The sequence below is a fragment of the Aspergillus sclerotioniger genome (genome assembly GCF_003184525.1).
Source record: "Aspergillus sclerotioniger CBS 115572 chromosome Unknown BO94scaffold_8, whole genome shotgun sequence".
In the NCBI taxonomy this organism is placed as follows: domain Eukaryota; kingdom Fungi; phylum Ascomycota; class Eurotiomycetes; order Eurotiales; family Aspergillaceae; genus Aspergillus; species Aspergillus sclerotioniger.
Window position 1 is genome coordinate 250,844 of NW_020290998.1, and position 18,688 is coordinate 269,531.

An 18,688-nucleotide genomic window follows, 5' to 3' on the forward strand; every position below is an offset into this window, starting at 1 on the left:
ATCATGTTACAGGACTAGTAGTATTGGCAGCGAGAGCCATTCCTGTACAACCTAGCAGTAACTACTCATGGTTACATATCTTCATCCCAATTAGATAAGCATCTACGTACAGAGGCTGAGTAGGGATTAGTGAAAGCAATCTCAGCCGCTGACTGGCTAACGATTCCACTCGTTTAACTGGCGTATGTGACCCCTGCGCTGAATGAAGGTGGCTGCTGACGCTTACGACTACTATCTTCGAGACAGAGCACTCATCAAAAGACGTAAGTATGTAGTGTTGACCAACACGATGCATATACTTAGCCACTATTTACTGGTCAAGTCATATAGTCAGAGTGATGGCAGAAGAGACGTAAGTGCCTTCTTTGTTAGTCATGCAGATTCTGGAAGGAGCCGGTTCTTGCCTAGCTTTTAGCTTAACTACCCGGACCATTTCAGAATGTGGCTTCGTCTTAACCTGGCGTGATGTTACACAATATGTTAGCTTCGTGCTAAATTTCTTTTTCTGTTGCTGCCAGTGCTGCATGGCTTTCACGTGTGATGGGATGGATGGGTGATTCGGCCACCCCGCTCGAGGGGCACCAGATAAGGCTCTCCCTACAAATTTACTGCTAAAGTGGAATTGATTTACCGGCCTACATTGCGCTACCTCCCTACTTACTAGTGCATAGTATTGGATAGTGTCCTAGCGACGCTTCCTCGCTCGCTTATTATAGAGCCGAGATGACTCCGCCATGGTCGCTCTGATTGCGACTGTCATACTGTGCTTGCAGATACGTTGATGGATATCGACCAAGAACCCAGTCTCGCATAATGACAATCCCCGCAAATCCAACCCCCTCATTCTGGGCTACCGCCTTGTCATCTCTGTCCGAGAAGGACCGGCGGATCTTCAAGCTCTCCAATACATCACCTCCAGACACTAGACAAATCCTCACTGAAATATTGGCAGCGCTCGAGACACAGCGCGACCGATGCAAAAGAGACAAATGGACGACTATCAGCATCGGAGGAAAAGAGCTTGTCATTCGCGATGTGTGTGCCAAGATCGCCGTCAGTAGAAGCCTATCGACTACGACGAGCGGAAGCAACTCACGCCGGAGAAAGACCAGCACCGCTAACAGTGGAAGAATGTGTTGACCTCATATGTGAAATTGGTCGAACAACTCCGCTTACTATTGTCACAGATGCATTAGATGAGTGCAACTCTCAAGAGCGTGGCATAATTCTTCAGGCTCTTGGGGAAATTCGACGCCGGTGTCGAGATGTCGTCAAGGTATTCGTGTCTAGTCGCCATGAAACAGACATTGCGGTTCACTTTACGAAAGGAGAAGTCTTCAAGGTGACTCCTACCACAAATGAAGAAGACCTAAAACGGTTCGTCAAGATTAGGGTCGAGTCATTTGTAAAAAAAATTGGTCTTTTATGCATGATGAGCCTACGGCGGTGTTGCAGCAGCTTGAAAAGGAGATATCGGGGGCGCTCCTGACAGGTGCACAAGGAATGTGAGTAGAAGCCAAACTTGTTTTATCGTCACAGGCTTCCGATGTTAATATTAGCAGGTTTCTCTGGGTGACACTCCAACTCGAAAGTATCAGCGATACCGAACGAGTCAAGGACATCGACAGTATCCGCAAAGCATTGACTTCTCTTCCCCCGAAATTGAGTCAATCCTACGAAGTCATCTACAAACGGATTCAGTCCATGGGTGAAGGCCCGAGGACGGTCGCAGTGCAAAGCCTTCAGTGGCTATCATGCGCAAAAAGAAAGCTGTCTGTTTCTGGATTTTTCGCGGTTTTCAGCAGATCCTCCGTGAACTCCACCACTGTATCAGCGAGATGCGTCCTCGACTACTGCTGCAATCTGGTTGCTATAGACACTCTGGCAGATACATTCCGCTTTGCCCATGCCACAGTCCGAGAGTAAGGACTCTTGACCAGCCGAGTTATACAGGCAGATAACTGACAGTACACACTCAGGTTTCTTGAGACTCTAGCCGACTACTCTGTTCACGAGGCTAGTACAACCGTATCTAAGAGATGCTTGAGTACCTACCTTTGGGGTGAGTATTGTGAGGACGGCCTCTTAGACTATGCAACTAGCTACTGGCCTGCTCACGTAGAGCAGCTCAGTGTATCATGTCAAAAATCAGGGGTCCAGAAACTAGTCACCAAGTTCTTTACTGAAGAAGAACACTTAGAGGATTGGCTAGAACATCTCGACGAACGTCTAATTGAGGACGGGTTTCGTTGGAGTAACTCGCTTGAGAGGAAGCTCGAAGCATGCTTTGCTTCACCACCATCGGTCTTGTTTACAGTTTCCTGTTTCGGGCTTTTCGAGGTGCTAGATTCCCCCGAGGTCATTGCAATGATCGACGTGAATCAAAACAATAGACATGACACTTCGGGCCTGTATCTGGCAGCTCGCTGGGGCCACGTTGAAGTAGTTCGGAAACTACTTCATCTGGAAGCTGATGTCAATGCACCGGCATATCAATATGGCAGTCCACTCCAAGCAGCGTCATTCAGTGGCCATGAGGAAATTGTGAAAACCTTGCTTGATCATGGCGCCACTTTCTCTCCGTCTGAGAAAGGTGAATATTCAAGTCCGCTCTACGCCGCTCTAGCAAATGGCCATGAGAGTATCGCCGACATTCTGCTTGATGGTGGACTCAAGTTTTTCACACAAAGGCAGTTCACTGATGCACTAGATACTGCCAGCTTCAAAGGGTCTACTAAAGTCGTGGAGCGGCTTTTAAATGGGACGGCTGGAGGTTTCACACCAAATATCCGCCCTGACCCTCTCCAGGTCACTCTCTTCGGCGGCAAGACAAGGCAAGCAAAGCGTTTGCTGCAGGAGTGTATTGATGTCACGGAAGAGAGAGATACTTTGGCAATGCCCTCGCTGCCGCCATCGCTATTCATAAACTTGCCCTTGCGCAGTTACTTGTTGATGCCGGTGCAAAACTCGACGCTCGTGGACGTTTTGGGTTCCCTTTGCGGGCTGCCACAATTGCCAATCAACTTGAGATCGCGAGGTACCTTCTTGGGAAAGGTGCTGATCCTAACGTGAGAGATGAGCAGCTAGGTGACCCTCTCCAAGCAGCTGCCTCTTCTGGAAACTTGGACATGATGCTTCTGCTGCTGAGCCATGATGCATATGTGGATGGCTTTGGCGGCCACTTCGGTAATGCACTACAGGCTGCTTGTTTTTATGGGCATGAAGAGGCTGTTCGACTTCTCATTGAGCATGGTGCTGCATTGGACCGGGCCGATTTTGGGCTGGAGACGTGGCGGTATCGCGATGCACTGCAAGCCGCAGTACATGCGGGCCACGAGAGCATCGTCAAGTTGCTTTTGATGGCTGGCGCAAACCTAAATCCAGGTCGAATAGTGCGCTTTTACCCATGCGGTATCTATGAGAGACCGAAAAGACTTGCGTTGCCAGCCCCCAGGGCAGGAACCGGATGTTTAGATCACCCGACGGAGTTGGGACCACTGGAAATTGCTGCTCGCCGAGGCAACATCAACTTGGTTAGATTTCTATTAGAAGGGGCGAACTTGGATGTTGAAGATGCTGATGAAGAGGACAACGAGTACCATACTGGATCGGCATATACTGCACTGCAGATTGCCGCCTTCTGGGGACATCTCGCTGTGGTGGAATGTCTACTAGACTATGGAGCCGACGTTAATGCTTTCCGACAGACCCTCGGGACACCAATACATGCAGCCTTGGAGGGAGCTCACTTCGATATCGCAGACATTTTGCTATCCCGGGGTGCGGATATTGATAAACACTGGGACATGTTTGGGTCCTGCCTTCAGATATCTTCTGAAAGAGGAGATATTGAGACAGTAAGGTTTCTATTGGAGAGAGGAGCAAGTATTAAAGACCCAGGAGGCGAGAACGGCAATGCACTCCAAGTTGCCTGTCACGTAGGAAGGGTGGAAATGGTCAAGTCTGTGCTTGATAAGGGTGCGGAGGTCAGGTCGCCAGGAAGAAACATTGGGAATGCTTTGCAGGCTGCAACTGTAGCCAAACATTTTGATATAGTCCAAGTGCTTCTTCGCCACAGTGTTGCAGTGGACGATGCCGACGGTGATTCTGAAACAGCGCTTTGATTTGCTGCACTCAGTGGGGACAAACAGATGGTGATGTTCCTACTGCAAAAGGGAGCTAAAGTCGACGGCAGGTGCAGATATCAATGTTCCTAGTGGGCGATAAGGGACCCCGCTGATAGCGGTGATGGCGCAGAAGTGGAAGGAAACATCTCGGTTGGCTAGATATAAGTCGTATTGCTACGAGAAATGTCATCGCTGTGTTGTGAGAGTCCTGCTGGAGTGGGATGCAGATGTCGATGCCGAGGGCGGAGAGCTTGGAATGGCCCTGCAGGCTGCGGAAAAGACTGGGAATAAGGTGGGAATTAAGATGCTTATGGGGGATAGTGAAGTGGATGATAGCGACACAGGGGATTCTGTTTGATGCGGTACTATAGAGTTTGGTCGTCTTCGCAGGCCCTCACATTCTAGTTGGAATACTCGTAACACAAACACACCTTGAAAACGAGATAGAGGCATATAAGATCGGAAATAAAAGGTGTTTGGTCTCATCCATTCTATCGGAGATGCCGTGTGCATGCACGTAGCCTAAATAATTTTACATGGAAATAAAAGGACTGTTTACTCTGAGAAACCCCCAATTTTGCGCCAGATCTGCAAACCAATAGAGCATGAAAATGGCGAAGCCTGGACGAGATGTCGAGCCCGGGTCTACCTGGTATCATTAAATTCAGTCATCGTCAATGACGATGGCCCCTCCGATCCCATCGTCCAAGACAATGGGGTTGTCCCCATCACCGTCTGCGATGGACATGGCAGCTACACGCTTGGCCGGATTGTCGCCGTTGCTAAACCCGGCTTCGTCCGCATCGCGCTTCCGCTTGCCGATTCCATTGGTCGCCTCGGTAGCAGCAACAGGTGAGGGTGCCTTCGGCTTTCGGGGTATGTCAGGAATGGTGTTCAAAGAAACTGGTTTGTCTTCTGACGTGGAAGGTTGCGAGACATCTGACGCAAGAGCGACGAGTTCGAGGTTGACACGTGGTTCATCATCCGCTTCATCGATAACTGTGATAAAACACCCATCTTTGACACCAAGATCCACCAGTTTCTTAGGAAGATTGTCCTCCAGATCCGGGTCATAGATGGTTCCCAGTTCGCTAGCGATAGAGAACTCCTCACCATACCCCAACTGCAGCCGCAGAATGTCCTGGACCAGATCGTTTAATGTAGCACGTTGGGGGTCGATCTTTAGCCTGCCGTGGGCAACGGAACACACCGGGCAATTGGGATTTGGAGGCTGAAGAGCATCCGAGTTGATCGCACGGGCACCTGAGCGTTCGAGGAAGACCATTTTGGCCTGATCGTATTCCCCCCTTAGCACTTTGTATGCCTGCAGAACACAGAGACCAGCCGTCATGGCATTGGTGGTTGCGATAGCCGGAATGATATTGCCAGCCATTTGTTTCGTGTCGAACTTAGACTTTGGATCGATCCTGAATATTTTCGCCCGCAAATTGGCAGTAGCTGTCACGAAGTCTAAAGTGTCAACGTCATCCTTGTCGAAGACCAGTATGGGCTTCACATCGCTTTTAGTGGTCTCCTGCAAGGTCTTGAGCCGTTTACTCAACCGATCTAAGCTGTCCTTGAAGACGACGAAGTCTTCGGCAAGAGTCCAAACTTTCTGGTCGTTGCGTGAAACCACGGCCTCGATATTCGAAGATTCTTCCTGTAAGCTGTTGAAGTCCAGAGGCTCTGGAGGAATCCGCGTCTTCCACATGTCCTCCATTCCGCGTAACCGATCAATATCCTCTCTGAAAACCTTCTCGAACACCTTTTGTGCAAATTCATCAGAGCCCATGGACTGGCGAATATCTTTGAGGGCCTGTGCCTCTTTGCGCAAATTCTCGATCTCTTCCGCTAGCGAGAGTTAGCAGTTGTGATCGAAATTAGGATTCCAACCTACAATTTTCAGCATCTTCTGAGTGGTCAAAGTCAGTCGAATCGTCCTCGCTAATTCCGAAAAGCTCACTTCAACATGTTAGCCGTTACCCAAATTGATCCCATCCGAAGAACCTACGGCAAAAGGTAGCTCTTAGCCCAGACAATGCAGTGGATTGGCTGGCTAGGAGTGCTGCGGATGGTGCAGACAGGGAACGACTTGGGAACTTCCTTCGAATTACAATCATAACACTCCGTGACACCCTGGCACTCGTCAGCGGTCGCGCCTGGTTGGCAGGAGGGACACTGGAGTTATTGACACGGGCGCGCACCTTCTTGATAACCTGAACTTGGCCATTAAATCCCGTTGTCCCACTCTCGACTAGTGGTACATTGGCTGCCAGGCACATTCTGTTGACATGACGGCGAGCATCGAGATTATCTAAGGCGTTAAACACCACATCGAATGTCGCAAACCAGTCAACGTTGAACTGGCTATCTTTGATGTTTGCATGGTAGGCTTCGAGCTTTGCACCGGGTTGGAACTTGTGGGCCACTTCCTTTGCAACCTAATTATAGCGCCAAACACCGTCAGTATGTCATTCGAAAAGACAGAGCTGGACCCGGAGACGTAGGCAGTCTGGCGTTCGGAGGAAAACCGACGCACCAATGCTTTGGACTTCTTTATGTGTTCGAAGCGGAATAGAAATTGGCGATTCAAGTTGCTCAGATCGATTGTGTCAAGGTCAATAATGTGGATTTCGCCAAACCCGGAGAGGAGGAGGTTCTTTAGCAATTCGCAGCCGATGCCGCCAGCACCCACGAGAAGCACACGCCCCTAGATTCAAAGCAAGTCCATCAGTTAGCAGATGTATGCGCTGGTTGAGCTTGCGGGAAAGACAAGCCCCCGAAAGAACAGGCGTGGGGGGAAGCGTGAGATACCTCTTTGATTCGTCTGGCTAGAGTCCCGAGCGAGCGCTTATGATAAGTTTCCCGCGTCATGGCTGCGGCGCGGAGAAGGACGATAGATCGAAACGGAGACTGTCGGACTCAGAGCGGGAGAAAAGGCATCGCCAGAGAAACTCTCCGCGTGTGAGGCTGAAATTGACGGGAGGGAGGTAGGCGAGAGGAAAAGAGAGGCTGAAGTGAAAGTCGGCAGAAGCTGCGGCGGAGAGGAAAGCCGGAAGCAGTCGAGGTGAAGTCAGGAAGAATGAAGTGACGGCAACAATCCCGAGCCCACTTCAACCTCCGGTCCGGCTGGCTGCCCCCCTCTTCCCCCCATCACTGGGACGTTCCTGGCTGAAGTGATGCCGGGAAACAAAATGGGGGTTTGACTGCACTCTGGTAAGGCGACCATCCCAAGCCTTCCGTCCCATTGTTTCCCGGCCCCGAAGGGTGATCGTCCAGTGCTGGTGGCGGTCCGCGATCCGATCGCATTTCCCTGTTTGTCGCACCGACACGAGGCCATCCGACTATCAACCCGCCATTCGTCCCCGGCCGGGTTCTGGATGCTTCGGTCAAGGGCCGCTGTTTGGTACTTTCGCATTTGATTTCCTCGATCAAGTTGAGCCTAGCAGGCCCGCGGGATCCAGAACGCGACTGACCGATGCATCTCTCCGGCCAGCATGTGAGAGCTCACATTCCAACTTTTACTCCCCAACAATGGTTGGATGACTCGTGCATGGTGCAAGGCTAGGGGGATACTGTGCAGTAGCTCAATGCCCAGGGCAAATTAAAGAGGATGCCCATGGTACTCTGCAGGCTCTGGATCTCTCGTGGCAGAGCCCGAAATATGGAAGAATCGTTTGAAGGAAGAATTCCTTTGTTTCTTACGGCGGGGCCAGTAGGCTGACCGATCGACGGTCCTTTGAAGACACGCAATCCATAGGTACTGGCGCATAGTTTATCGTAAGAAAATCAGAGCCTCCTTCAACCGTTTATCTATAGAGGTTTCTAGGATATGATTCCTTATAACTAGAAATTTGGGGAGTCAACTAAGCTAAGGCAGCCGATGCCATTGAGGCGGGAAGCAGTGGGCTATGTACCAATTGCTCCGAATGATAGAACTTGAACTTGCAGCGAAAGATTTTGGCAATTAGCAGGTGGTCTCGACGAAGAAGAAGTGCAAAAAAAAAAAGAAATGGGACAATAAATGATAGACGCAGTAGCATGATACGCTGGTGGCAGCAGCCAACCTTCCATATCCCTGTTGGGGCAGGCTTAGCTTTAGTGGAGTTGGTGCAGATGAAGAGAGTACATAAACAAGTTAGTTATAGTATTTCATTTTGGCTATTCTACGCCTTGTGAGCCATGTTTCATCTGCTCAAAATCAAAAGTACCATACTAGGAAACATTGCCGTCTATTCTCCATCGTTCAACAGATGCCATGATTGGGAGGCCTGTTGCATGAATACCTGCTAAGCTCATAAGAAACCGAGCAAGTTCACCAGAGACACCAAGGCCAGACTGATGTCACTGATAGTACTTAGTCTATCAGATATCCAATGACGGGTCTTCTGATTGGCAGGGAGAAGGGTGATCCGAAAACTGAAGGCTGGCCGGCGGGGTTATCTCGAGACTATTAGCACAGTAACGGAAACAAGCTATGGATCATGGTGCCTCCCGATAGGCTGTCGCAGCGGGACGTGTGTACCCGATGCAAGTTCTTTGAACAGGATAGTCCGAGTACATGGATGCCAAGTATCGGACAAAAACCTTTGGAAAAGAAGCCGCAATGGATGTACAGCAGAGTGTCAGCGGGCAGGTAAAAGATCATGACAGAATCAACTGCAGCTCAGGAAAAGGATAGGAGGAGAGAGTATCTATCTACCCGAAATAACCTGCCAACGGTGGATCTTCCTACATAATATTGCGCATGTTATTATTCGTATATACTTCCAAGTTCCGCCGAGATAACGATAAGTCGCGACTAGCGATACCCTTGCTTACATAACCATCACTTATCGCCCAAAAATTGAAGAAAAAGTTCCCGATAAAAGGTTCAAGTCGATATCAGGTAAAGACACAGGCCACATTCTTGGCTTGATCAATGTACCAGGAACCGGTTCCCAGGACGGCTTTGGAAACCCTTTGCATAGATAATTGGTAGAAAAGCAATCAAATTCCAGCGCGCCCGTCTCCCAAATTCCGCCTGGGGATCGTCTTTCAACCTGCCTTTCGCCCGATCGCCCTTTCTGGCAGCACTTTTGGGCCAACGACAAACGGTTCACTGTTGGTGCCTGTCCTTCGTGGAGAAACCCCCGTTTTTCAGAGCGTTTCTCCCTCACGCTTTTTCTTCTTCTTTGTTCTTTGTCCCCCCTGGACGCAGGCTTGCCGTTCCCCCGTCTTCCTTCTCTTCTCCTCGATTTCGCTCTAGAATCCCCCCGACACCTAGTCCAGCAATAAGGGAATTGGGCAAGAACAGGCCCCAAGAAACAATGTCGGACGACGAGGTGGATCCCGAGCTCATTGCGCTTCTGCGCAAAACTCTGGGATTGGGAGGGTCGTCAGATCCCCGAACGGCAGACACAAAGGTGCTGCAAAATGCGCAATTCGCTTTTGACAATGCTATCGACGTAGCTTTGAACCCCTCCAAGACTAAAGAAGCTGCGGAGACGATATGGCGCATGATGCAGAAGAAGGAATATTCGACACAGACATGGTCGGAACACGAATTACACCCCAAAACGAAAGACGAGAGCACCGTCGACTTCATTTTCACTATGGACCTTCTCAACTTCAGTTTCTGGTCCGAACTCCCCAGTGAGAAGCGCTTCGCTGTCGAGTATCGAGGACGGAAGTGGACTGGTTACTGGAGCTTGGTTGCCGCATTGCAAAGGGCCCTGGACGAGGGTAGGTTTATCAGGTTTGGAGAAATTACGACAAGCTAACCGTTGCAGATATTCCTATCACCACTCCGGAGTTTTGGACAAAGGAAGATGAATGTACCGAGGATCTTCTCAAGCACGTCTTTCGCTCCGCCACCGATGAAGAGATTCCTTTGCTCAAGGAACGGCATCAGTGTCTGCAAGAAGCCGGACGAGTTCTTTGCAGAGTGAGCAATCCCGTTGTCTCTTGCCGCCTATGTCCGGTGCTAATGGACTACCTATCTAGGAGTATGAGGGAAGCTTCTTGAACTGCATCTACAACTCCAACTACTCTGCGGCTTCACTCGTAAATCTGCTGGCAGAGAGCTTCTCCTGCTTCCGGGATGAGACAACCTTTCACGGGCGGAGAGTGCGTATTTACAAGCGAGCCCAGATCTTGGTTGCGGACCTGTGGGCTTGTTTCAATGGCGAAGGGTACGGGGAGTTTCACGATATCGATAAGATCACGATGTTTGCAGGTAAGGCCTTGTTGCTTGTCCCAAATGACCTTCGCTGTTTTACCGATAACTAACCCAGCCCAGACTACCGAATCCCTCAGATGCTCCACCAGCTTGGCTGCCTGATGTACTCTCCGCCATTGGAAAGCCACATACGCCAACTGAAACCAATTCCCAGTGGCTCGAACTGGGAAATCGAGTTGCGGGCAACTAGTATCTGGTGTGTCGAGTTGATCAGAAGAGAAATCGAGCGCCGACATCCAGAGACCAGGGTGCACCCGACAGCTCACGGTAGCAAAACTGCAAAGACGTCAGGCACAGCGACACCATATGAAGAAGAGCACCAGCAAAAGTGCTCAACGCAGAAACACGTCAAGAAAGCGAGCATCCAAGAACCCTCTGGGATGGGTATGAACGCTATTCTGATAGATTTCTTTCTGTACGATACCATGAAGGAATTAGAGAAGGACGGACAGGAATCCATCCCGCATCATCGGACAAGAAGCATCTGGTATTAGACTTGCATCGGAGCATGATCGTCCTGCTGTTTTTGTCACGGTCGTTAAAACACTATACCCTCCTTTTACTCGGTCACGCATGATTTGATTCCGCATATGGGTTGCTGTTTGGGTGGGTTATAGGTATAGACTTACATATATTCTTATTAATACCATAGCATTGCATCTTTCGTTTCTACATCGGTTGTGGGATGATCTACATGCCTTGTTCTTCAATTGTTACTGTCCCACACATTGAGTTTCATACTAAACCGAAAACCAGCTACACTTCATCTCCACATGAGGAACCAATCTTTTCACATCCTGGGTATCATATCTTATTATCCTACAATATCAGTCCCTCATAACCTACATCCCATCTTCAAGCAGCCTGCGCACTTCTCTCGACCAGCTCAATACGCGCCATCATCTCCGCCTTCCACTCAACATAATCCTCACGACGATCCTCACTCAACCAATCCACACGATCCTGCATCATGGTTCCCAAACCAGGAAGAAGACCACGTCTAGAAGACTTCCCAACCACCAAAGACCCACGACCAGCAACCGCCGCCCTTCCCCCATCCTCCCCCTCCGCAAACCCCCCAGCCTGATCCGACAAATCCCCCTCATCACCATCCAACTCCCCAGCAAGAGGAATATTCTCAAACCATTCCCTCCTCTGGGCCCAACTCTGCTCCATAACCAGGGCAATCCACTGATCCACATCCTCCCGATGTCGTCTCTCCGTAGAAGGAAGTCCAAGACTAACGAGCGCAGTCTGACGCATCTCCGAAAATGTCTTCTTATCCATTTTCTTTGTTTCCGTTTCCGGAGCGTCATCAGCTGGTTGGCGCCGTCGGGCCAGAACAATGAAATACACCGCCACGATCAGAGCATTGATGAGTTCTTTGAAATCCTCATCTTTATCCTTATCCTTAGTCGTAATCACCGGCTCTAGAAACTCCATCATCTCCTCATCGATCTCCTCCTCGTGCTTCGCCGTCGTCTCAGAAATAAGATACAGAGTAGTAGACACACCGGCGAAAATATGCGGAGGGAGAGTTCTCGATATCGGCGGTCGAGACCAGGTACTCATTCGCGGAGCCGGAGTCGAGAGCGTCTTACAGACTGTTCGGATAGAGGTCATGACCCAGGCAGGTGCATCGGGGATGATAGTCGAGCCGGAGACGCCATTCTGGCGGAGTTTAGTGATCTTTTGAGGTCTGGGAGATGGTGATGGTTTGTCGGTGTCGTGGGTGAGAGCTCTCTTGAGAGAGGTGGATTTCGTAGGCGTGTTGGTTTGGAATCCGCGCGGAGTCGCGGTGATCTTCGAAGGGGTCTTTTGTCCCTTTCTTGGTGTTGATGGTGCGGATCCTGTTCGGGAGGGTGTTCCTGGTGCTGAGGTAGTCCCTGTGCGTGATGCGCTGGTCAGGCTGGTGGATAGGGATCGGTCGAGGAAGGCGTATAGCTTTTTGTAGGCGCGTGGGGGACAGGGTGGGTGGCCGAGGAGAGGGGGGAGTTTGAGGGCGCGGGTTAGTCTATATCAAGCGAGAAATAGTTAGTTTTAGTGGACTTTGTTGAAAGATGAATTTGGGTTGTAGCATGCCTCTTGCAGGCGATTTCAGCGCACGCATATGGCCGAGCGATCTCTTCTTCGGGCTTGAGACTGGAGGAGAAGCTGCGCGATTGCGCAACGAGCGACAGGGCTAGACTGAGAAGCTCTTGTGGGAGGTCTTGCGCGTGCGTCGGTAGCAGGATACCTAGCGCCTGCTCGACAGGCCTTTTGTTCATGGTGTTTGAGGTTCTAGGGCGCGGTGAACAAGGGTTGGTGGTTGATGCTATTCGTAGACGATTATCGGTTAGGAATTGAGACCGTCCAGTTCCAGAGTCGAAATATGAGCGTATATTCGGGGATTTCCAAGAACCGTATAGACAAAATTAATCCGCAGGGTATCTGGGGAAGTTGATGCTGGATGGGGTTCTACTTGCTGGGTCGAGTATCACGACCGTCATGTGATCAGCAGATAAATGCGCGCTCCGCCGCCGACTCGCGATGATCGCCGCAGGTCCGATAGCAGCTTCTGTACGCAGTGCCCCATTTATCTTTTCTACGCAGTCGCACCGCGCCCTCGTCTACACTTCTGGAGGAATCACCAACCATGTCTGTCACAGTGAGTATCCTGTCCCAATTACGACCTCCAAACTGAAGCCCCCCCTATTAACCAACCCCTCCCCACAGCTCCATACCACCCAAGGAGACCTCAAGGTCGAGCTCTTCTGCGAAGCAGTTCCCAAGACAGCCGAAGTACGTTACTCTCCCCCTCCAACAGACAATACTTCTACTCCTAAACCCACTCTCACTCCCTGTTTTCCATCCCCCCAAAGCAACCAACTAACCACCCCCACCTCCTTAGAACTTCATCGCCCTCTGCGCCAGCGGCGCATACAACAACACGCCCTTCCACCGACTAATCCCAGGCTTCATGATCCAAGGCGGAGACATATCCCTCGGACCCGCCGCCTCCTCCACCAACAACACCAAACCCATACTCCCATTCGAAGACATCCCGAAAGGCGGCACCTCCATCCACCACCCGGGGGCACTGAACCAAGAAATCCACCTTCCAGCACTGAAGCACAACACGCGGGGTATTCTATCGATGGCGTCCCGACCCGTGAAGGATCGTACCGCGCCAGGCGCTCAGGGCGCAACGGGGGCTACGATAAACGGGAGTCAGTTCTTCGTTACGTTTGCGGCGGCGCCGCATTTAGATGGCGCGAGTACGGTGTTTGGGAAGGTGTTGAATTTGACGGCGCAGGATGAGGGCGGGGATGTGTTGACGAGGTTGGAGAAGGCGAATGCCAAGGTGGATAAGAAGGGGAGGGTGGTGCAGCCGAAGGAGGGCGAGGAGGGGGGAGAGTTTGAGGCGTTGATGATTAAGAGTGTCACGATACATGCTAATCCGTTTGCGAAGTGAGGGTTGCCTGGCTAGGTGGTATATTTATATCGGTTGATGTGGAAGGAGGATTGAGATATGGCTCTGCATATGGCGACAGAACGACAGGTCTGAGTGCTGAGCTCTAAATGAGCAACTACACAAACGGGCGGCTATACATATGCGTCAAGCAAACTTGCTTGGAGGTTGTCGATTTCACGGTGACTCACTCCGCTAACTGAGCAAACCAGCGTCGCTCGACACCTGGTCATCGGGCGATTCGTCAGTCGAAGATGGACGAGGTGAGAGCTATCTTGAGGTATTGGGATTCCGAAAGTGCAATCCCGGGGATGGGGATTCTTTTAGAGATACCAGTTCGCAGGGTATGAGAAGATCGTGATCTATAAATGGTTCGTATATTATCCCACTCTAGAGGAATACATCGTCATTGAAACTTTTCTGCACATCCCATGAATATGACCCAAAATTTGGGAAACCAATTATAAGAAACCCCCAACCACACCATATGACAATGCCCACGTGCACCGGATATCTAGAAGCGAAAGAGAGAAAAAAAAACGATCATGGTTGGCCAAAACATCACCGCAATGCATATACGAAGGGCCAAGAGAAGTTCATGCACATCGTAAGAGACAAGGTCATCAATCGAAGAAGAACAAGGTCTATGGGTATACAGCTCATGACTTCTGTTCGGCGGCACCTTCGGCGGGCTTGTCGTCCTTCTTCTCATCCTCCTCGTATCCCTCAACCTTCATGTCCTTGAGGCCGAGCTCCTCTTCCTCCTCGTCAGTGCGGGTGTATTCCTCCGTCTTGATCTGGGGGTCAGCGGCAGGAGCACACAGGTCCTGGACGTAGCTGTTGGCCATGGGATCCTCGAGAGTGATGACGAACTTCATCTCGCCGCTAATAGCAGCGTCGAGACGCTTGAAGAAGCGTTCCCACTTCTCCTTGTCGGAGGAGGCCATACTGTCTCCTCCAGCACCGGTCGTATCATCAACGTCGAAGATCTGGCCGTGCAGCTGGTCACGGATCTCAGTCAGAAGACCTTCAACAGTGGTGAAACGTCCGCCAAGGGTACCAGGCTGCACGGTAACCTCGAGCTCCTCACTGTGAAGCGCGCAGGTGTCGGACTTGAGAATATCACGGGAAAGGTCGACCTCGTTCTCGATGCTGAGGGTAATCCGCTTGCCCTTTTCGGGCACCTCACCACCAGTCTTCACCTCACTGGTGCGGTATCCACAATGCTCACAAGCCGTGGCCCAGACGAAGACCTCCTTGAAGTAGGGAATATCGACCTTCTTCATGTTGACGAAGCAATCCTTGGAGCAGCCTGGGCACTCAGCAGGGAGACTGTAGACCTTTCCGGAGACGATTTCATCATCTTCCGGTTCAGCTTCGGCGACACCTTCGTTCTGCACAGCGTTAGGGTCGCCGGCGATTCCAAGCTCTTCGTTCTGCTCGTGGGTACGAGGGTAGTCGCGACGCTTGTACTTGTTGCCCGAGTCCTGGGTGGTGGGCGCAATCCATGAGTTACCGGTGGGGTCGTCGAGGGAGATCGTGAAAGGGTATCCGTCACGGTCCATGATCTTCTGGAGCTTATCGATGATGGGAACAAGAGCATTGTGGAGTTCGGGGGCCTGTTCCTTGCGCAGGGGTTGCTCACTGGAGAGCGACTCGTAGATAGTTTGGATGACACCCTCGACGGTAGTCAGCTGGCCGTCGCCCTTGGGCATTTCGATACCCAAGGTTTCGACCTTGAAGGTCGAGGTGTCACTCCGGATCACTTGGCGCTGCATGTCGGTCTCGTTCTCGACATCGAGGGTGTATTTGGCTCCCTTCTCTTGGATCTGACCGGCAGACTTGATGGAGTTGTTCTTGAAGTGGCAGTGCTCGCATTCGAACGACTCAAGGATAATGTCACGGAAGAAGGGCACACGGAGGAGCAAGAGTCTGGTAACACCCTATACGTGCGTTAGTTTTATCATTTGACTCGGTCGTCTCCTGCGATCAATTCCAGAACATACATTGTCGTGGCAGTTCATGCACATGCTCTCCACCTGCATAACACCGGTGTCCTCATTGCGCTCCACCAAATCACCGGGCTTCTGGAATTGCGACTCGGCCTGAGTCGTGTTATCGCCTTCTGCAGACATATTGGGCGGTGGGGCTATGTGTACGGGTGCGTAAGTGTAGTAAGAACGAGTGCTTGACGCCCTGAAGGATACAAGATAGAAAAAAGGGAGGAAAAATTTAGCCAGCAACCGCGGGAACGTTCCTTTACTTTCCACTATCGCCGCGGCGGGGCAATTTTTTTCTTGGAGGGGCTCCCGTTGGCATTAGTCAGCCCCCGGGGTTCGTTGGGCGACACAAGAACGGTGGGATCAGAAAGACATCACTGCAACCCTATTCTTGTAGTTTCATGCTTAACAATTCCATGGGTTATGGTTCTTTGCAGTCACATTCAGGTGTTCCCACATCTGCCCCGCCGATTTCTATGCCACACATAGCATTAATCCCCATTACCCGAAAGCGTTAATGGGCACGAGACCAGAAGTCTCCCTCCACTGTCTGTCTATCGGTACTGATGATGCAGTTAGCTATGTCAGATGTTGAGGGACTGGGCAACTTATAAGAAAAAAAAAGGGGCCGTCCCCCCGCAAAGGGACGGCAGTTCACCGACTGATACCACCCTCGACCGTTCGGCTACTGTATTCCAGGATGCGCAACTACCTTGCTATAGATATAGCTTCCCGAGTCTCATTGCAATACCACTTCTTATTGTCAGCAGAGTACCCTCTCTTCGTAGCTGACCCAGCCCGGTTCTGAGAGAAACCACAGCATCCAAAGCAATCGCCGCCAGAGAAACAACAGAAGCGAAGCAGACAAGCCTCAGCTTTGATCCCCAATTAAGAGGTCCCGCATTCAGCTCCTTGTACGAACCTCAAAGCAAACGGGTACTAGGAGAGGGCATTTCGATCAACATCTGGTTCGACCATAGGCACCGCGACGGGGAGGAGAGGGACTCGTTTTGCTTCAAATGCAGCGACTGCCGATTGTCGGGACTGTTGGTGAGAGTAGTGTAGCACAGGTCCTGTTAGCAGTAGTTGAACAGCTGACGAATGACATAGCCCAGTGAACGCAGTTGCAGCACGGAATTAACTCACGCCCTCTGAGCAGAAAACCGTTCCTTCGACTACCCCAGAACGACTCAAGTCTAGACCTTGGATCAAACGAACCATCTCCCAAAGTTCTTTTAGACATGCTCCCAATCATCCCTTGACTTTCCGGAGCCACATGGCATAACCTCTTGTGTGTGATACAGTGCCCTCAGGGACAGGTTTTTGTTTCCTCTCCATGTCAGACCAACGATGGAGGGCATATCTAAAACGGACAAATAACATCCCCAAAAACCGTTTTCTTCTCCCCGAGAGGAGGGACCACGACTGGAGATCATGGCCTATACCAGCGCCCATCATCTATTTGCAATCTGCATTACAAAGAGATGGTTAACACGGTCGATCGGACCTTCGATAGAAGCGCAAATCAGTGGCTGATGCCGTGATTTGGGGCCAGCCAGCCTCCAGGAGGATAGGAAGTACCAGAAGTCGAAAGGTGGAAAGCAGGGACAAAGTTCCCAGGTTCCTCGAGGTTGGAAGCATGTACGGGACAGCAAATGACTAACGACCATTGGAGGAATATGACCGCATGACGAGCAGCATCATTACATGATAAGACTGATCTTGTGTTGGAAAGTGACAACAAGCCAAAGGTCTGGTGGTATTGCATGCAAGGCAATAACCGTCCATATCATCCTGCTCAACAGTGAAAATGAACCTCGCTGCAATATAATAATCCAGATTATGCCTAGGCATAATCGAAAGATTATATTGGTTCCGACGAGTGGATCCATTGACATGTCGGGTTGATGATCGTGTGTGGGCTGTCTGTTGCATTCAAAGTGATCAACCGGCACATGTAATGAACGATGCCCGCAGTCATATTCGCAATGGTGTTATTATTGCCAGAGAAAGTTGCTCCCTGAGGCGGCCCTATCGCGAGGGTGCCTGACATGCTTCACCTGCTTTTTCTCCAACTTCGGTATCCAGGCATAGTGTGACAATCCGTAGTGATCAGCATGTAGCGCCCAGCATTGGCAAACCGACGCGTGCCCTGGTCAGGAGCTTGAAACGCATGATAAGCCGTCTTTTATCGAGGTTCTGGGCATCGGACACCTTTCACATCGTCAATTCCTTAACGGATCGAGTCAACTAATTGGCGTATCCGTCATGCGAAATCCGTGAAACTGTACCATAAATGGCATCGAACTGATTGATGGGTATTAGGGTTAAGTTCCCAAGTTTCATCTCACCACCAAACCGCGGCAGGCACGAAAGACTAGACTTGAGAAGCTGTAGGAGGGCAAGATCTGTATAAATGCCCGTAAAGGCAAAGAGGCGAGACCAAGTAGCAGCCCGGAAAGCACGAGAAAAAGCGTCCACACATCTGCGAGAATATAGGGTCCAATAGATGCTTGAGTTCCCGAGTATCACAGAATGGCTGAGTTTCTGAGATAAGAACAGACCAGTTCCTCCACTGAGTCGTTTGAGCCAGCCAATGCCACAACCGCATGGTTGCAAATAGGAGGAACCACCTCGGGATGGCGGAAAGGAAGCGCCTCAACTCGAGTCACGGGCCGACGCGACGCGACATCACGTGATGCTTGAGGACCCCAGTGACGTCATTTTCGTTGAGGAAGAGATACCATGTAGGTTGATGCTGTTGGGGAAATGGTGCTGTGTGGAAAAAGCCAGCGCAGCAGAGTTTCAGTACTGGCCAACTCCTAATATTAGTCTGAGGTGCGCTATTATATTTGATTGAGAGATTCTAATGCTCAAAAAGGTCCAATTG

General features: G+C 50.7%; 7 protein-coding genes across 7 annotated transcripts; 4 read left to right on the forward strand and 3 right to left on the reverse strand.

The window, feature by feature from the left end:
- The first annotated feature begins 558 nt into the window (after positions 1–558).
- BO94DRAFT_378630 (uncharacterized protein) lies at positions 559–1,309 on the forward strand. Its single transcript, XM_025607242.1, has 3 exons — positions 559–616; positions 672–1,133; positions 1,188–1,309. Exons 2-3 carry the CDS (start codon positions 814–816, stop codon positions 1,198–1,200), a joined length of 333 nt encoding a protein of 110 aa, XP_025469473.1. The 5' UTR covers positions 559–616; positions 672–813; the 3' UTR covers positions 1,201–1,309.
- Positions 1,254–3,375, forward strand: BO94DRAFT_378674 (ankyrin repeat domain-containing protein). Its single transcript, XM_025607243.1, has 3 exons — positions 1,254–1,505; positions 1,560–1,922; positions 1,980–3,375. The coding sequence occupies exons 1-3, from the start codon at positions 1,426–1,428 to the stop codon at positions 3,070–3,072; spliced, it is 1,536 nt and encodes a 511-aa protein (XP_025469474.1). The 5' UTR covers positions 1,254–1,425; the 3' UTR covers positions 3,073–3,375.
- A 1,082-nt stretch (positions 3,376–4,457) lies between these two features.
- Positions 4,458–7,100, reverse strand: BO94DRAFT_378610 (E1 ubiquitin-activating protein ubaB). Its single transcript, XM_025607241.1, has 6 exons — positions 6,942–7,100; positions 6,667–6,837; positions 6,332–6,568; positions 6,139–6,263; positions 6,025–6,089; positions 4,458–5,978 (listed from the first exon to the last, which is right to left on the reverse strand). The coding sequence occupies exons 1-6, from the start codon at positions 6,999–7,001 to the stop codon at positions 4,792–4,794; spliced, it is 1,845 nt and encodes a 614-aa protein (XP_025469475.1). The 5' UTR covers positions 7,002–7,100; the 3' UTR covers positions 4,458–4,791.
- Positions 7,101–9,012: 1,912 nt separating this feature from the next.
- BO94DRAFT_488301 (queuosine 5'-phosphate N-glycosylase/hydrolase) lies at positions 9,013–10,966 on the forward strand. Its single transcript, XM_025609064.1, has 4 exons — positions 9,013–9,851; positions 9,899–10,053; positions 10,113–10,344; positions 10,408–10,966. The coding sequence occupies exons 1-4, from the start codon at positions 9,437–9,439 to the stop codon at positions 10,839–10,841; spliced, it is 1,236 nt and encodes a 411-aa protein (XP_025469476.1). The 5' UTR covers positions 9,013–9,436; the 3' UTR covers positions 10,842–10,966.
- Positions 10,967–11,114: 148 nt separating this feature from the next.
- BO94DRAFT_564497 (uncharacterized protein) lies at positions 11,115–12,772 on the reverse strand. The gene is made up of 2 exons (XM_025614422.1): positions 12,430–12,772; positions 11,115–12,361 (listed from the first exon to the last, which is right to left on the reverse strand). The coding sequence occupies exons 1-2, from the start codon at positions 12,612–12,614 to the stop codon at positions 11,203–11,205; spliced, it is 1,344 nt and encodes a 447-aa protein (XP_025469477.1). The 5' UTR covers positions 12,615–12,772; the 3' UTR covers positions 11,115–11,202.
- A 123-nt stretch (positions 12,773–12,895) lies between these two features.
- On the forward strand, positions 12,896–14,215 carry cyp5 (putative peptidyl-prolyl cis-trans isomerase). The gene is made up of 3 exons (XM_025614423.1): positions 12,896–12,994; positions 13,063–13,128; positions 13,238–14,215. Exons 1-3 carry the CDS (start codon positions 12,983–12,985, stop codon positions 13,799–13,801), a joined length of 642 nt encoding a protein of 213 aa, XP_025469478.1. The 5' UTR covers positions 12,896–12,982; the 3' UTR covers positions 13,802–14,215.
- Positions 14,053–16,159, reverse strand: zpr1 (zinc finger-containing protein ZPR1). Its single transcript, XM_025607244.1, has 2 exons — positions 15,805–16,159; positions 14,053–15,741 (listed from the first exon to the last, which is right to left on the reverse strand). Exons 1-2 carry the CDS (start codon positions 15,931–15,933, stop codon positions 14,458–14,460), a joined length of 1,413 nt encoding a protein of 470 aa, XP_025469479.1. The 5' UTR covers positions 15,934–16,159; the 3' UTR covers positions 14,053–14,457.
- Between the last annotated feature and the right edge of the window lie 2,529 nt (positions 16,160–18,688).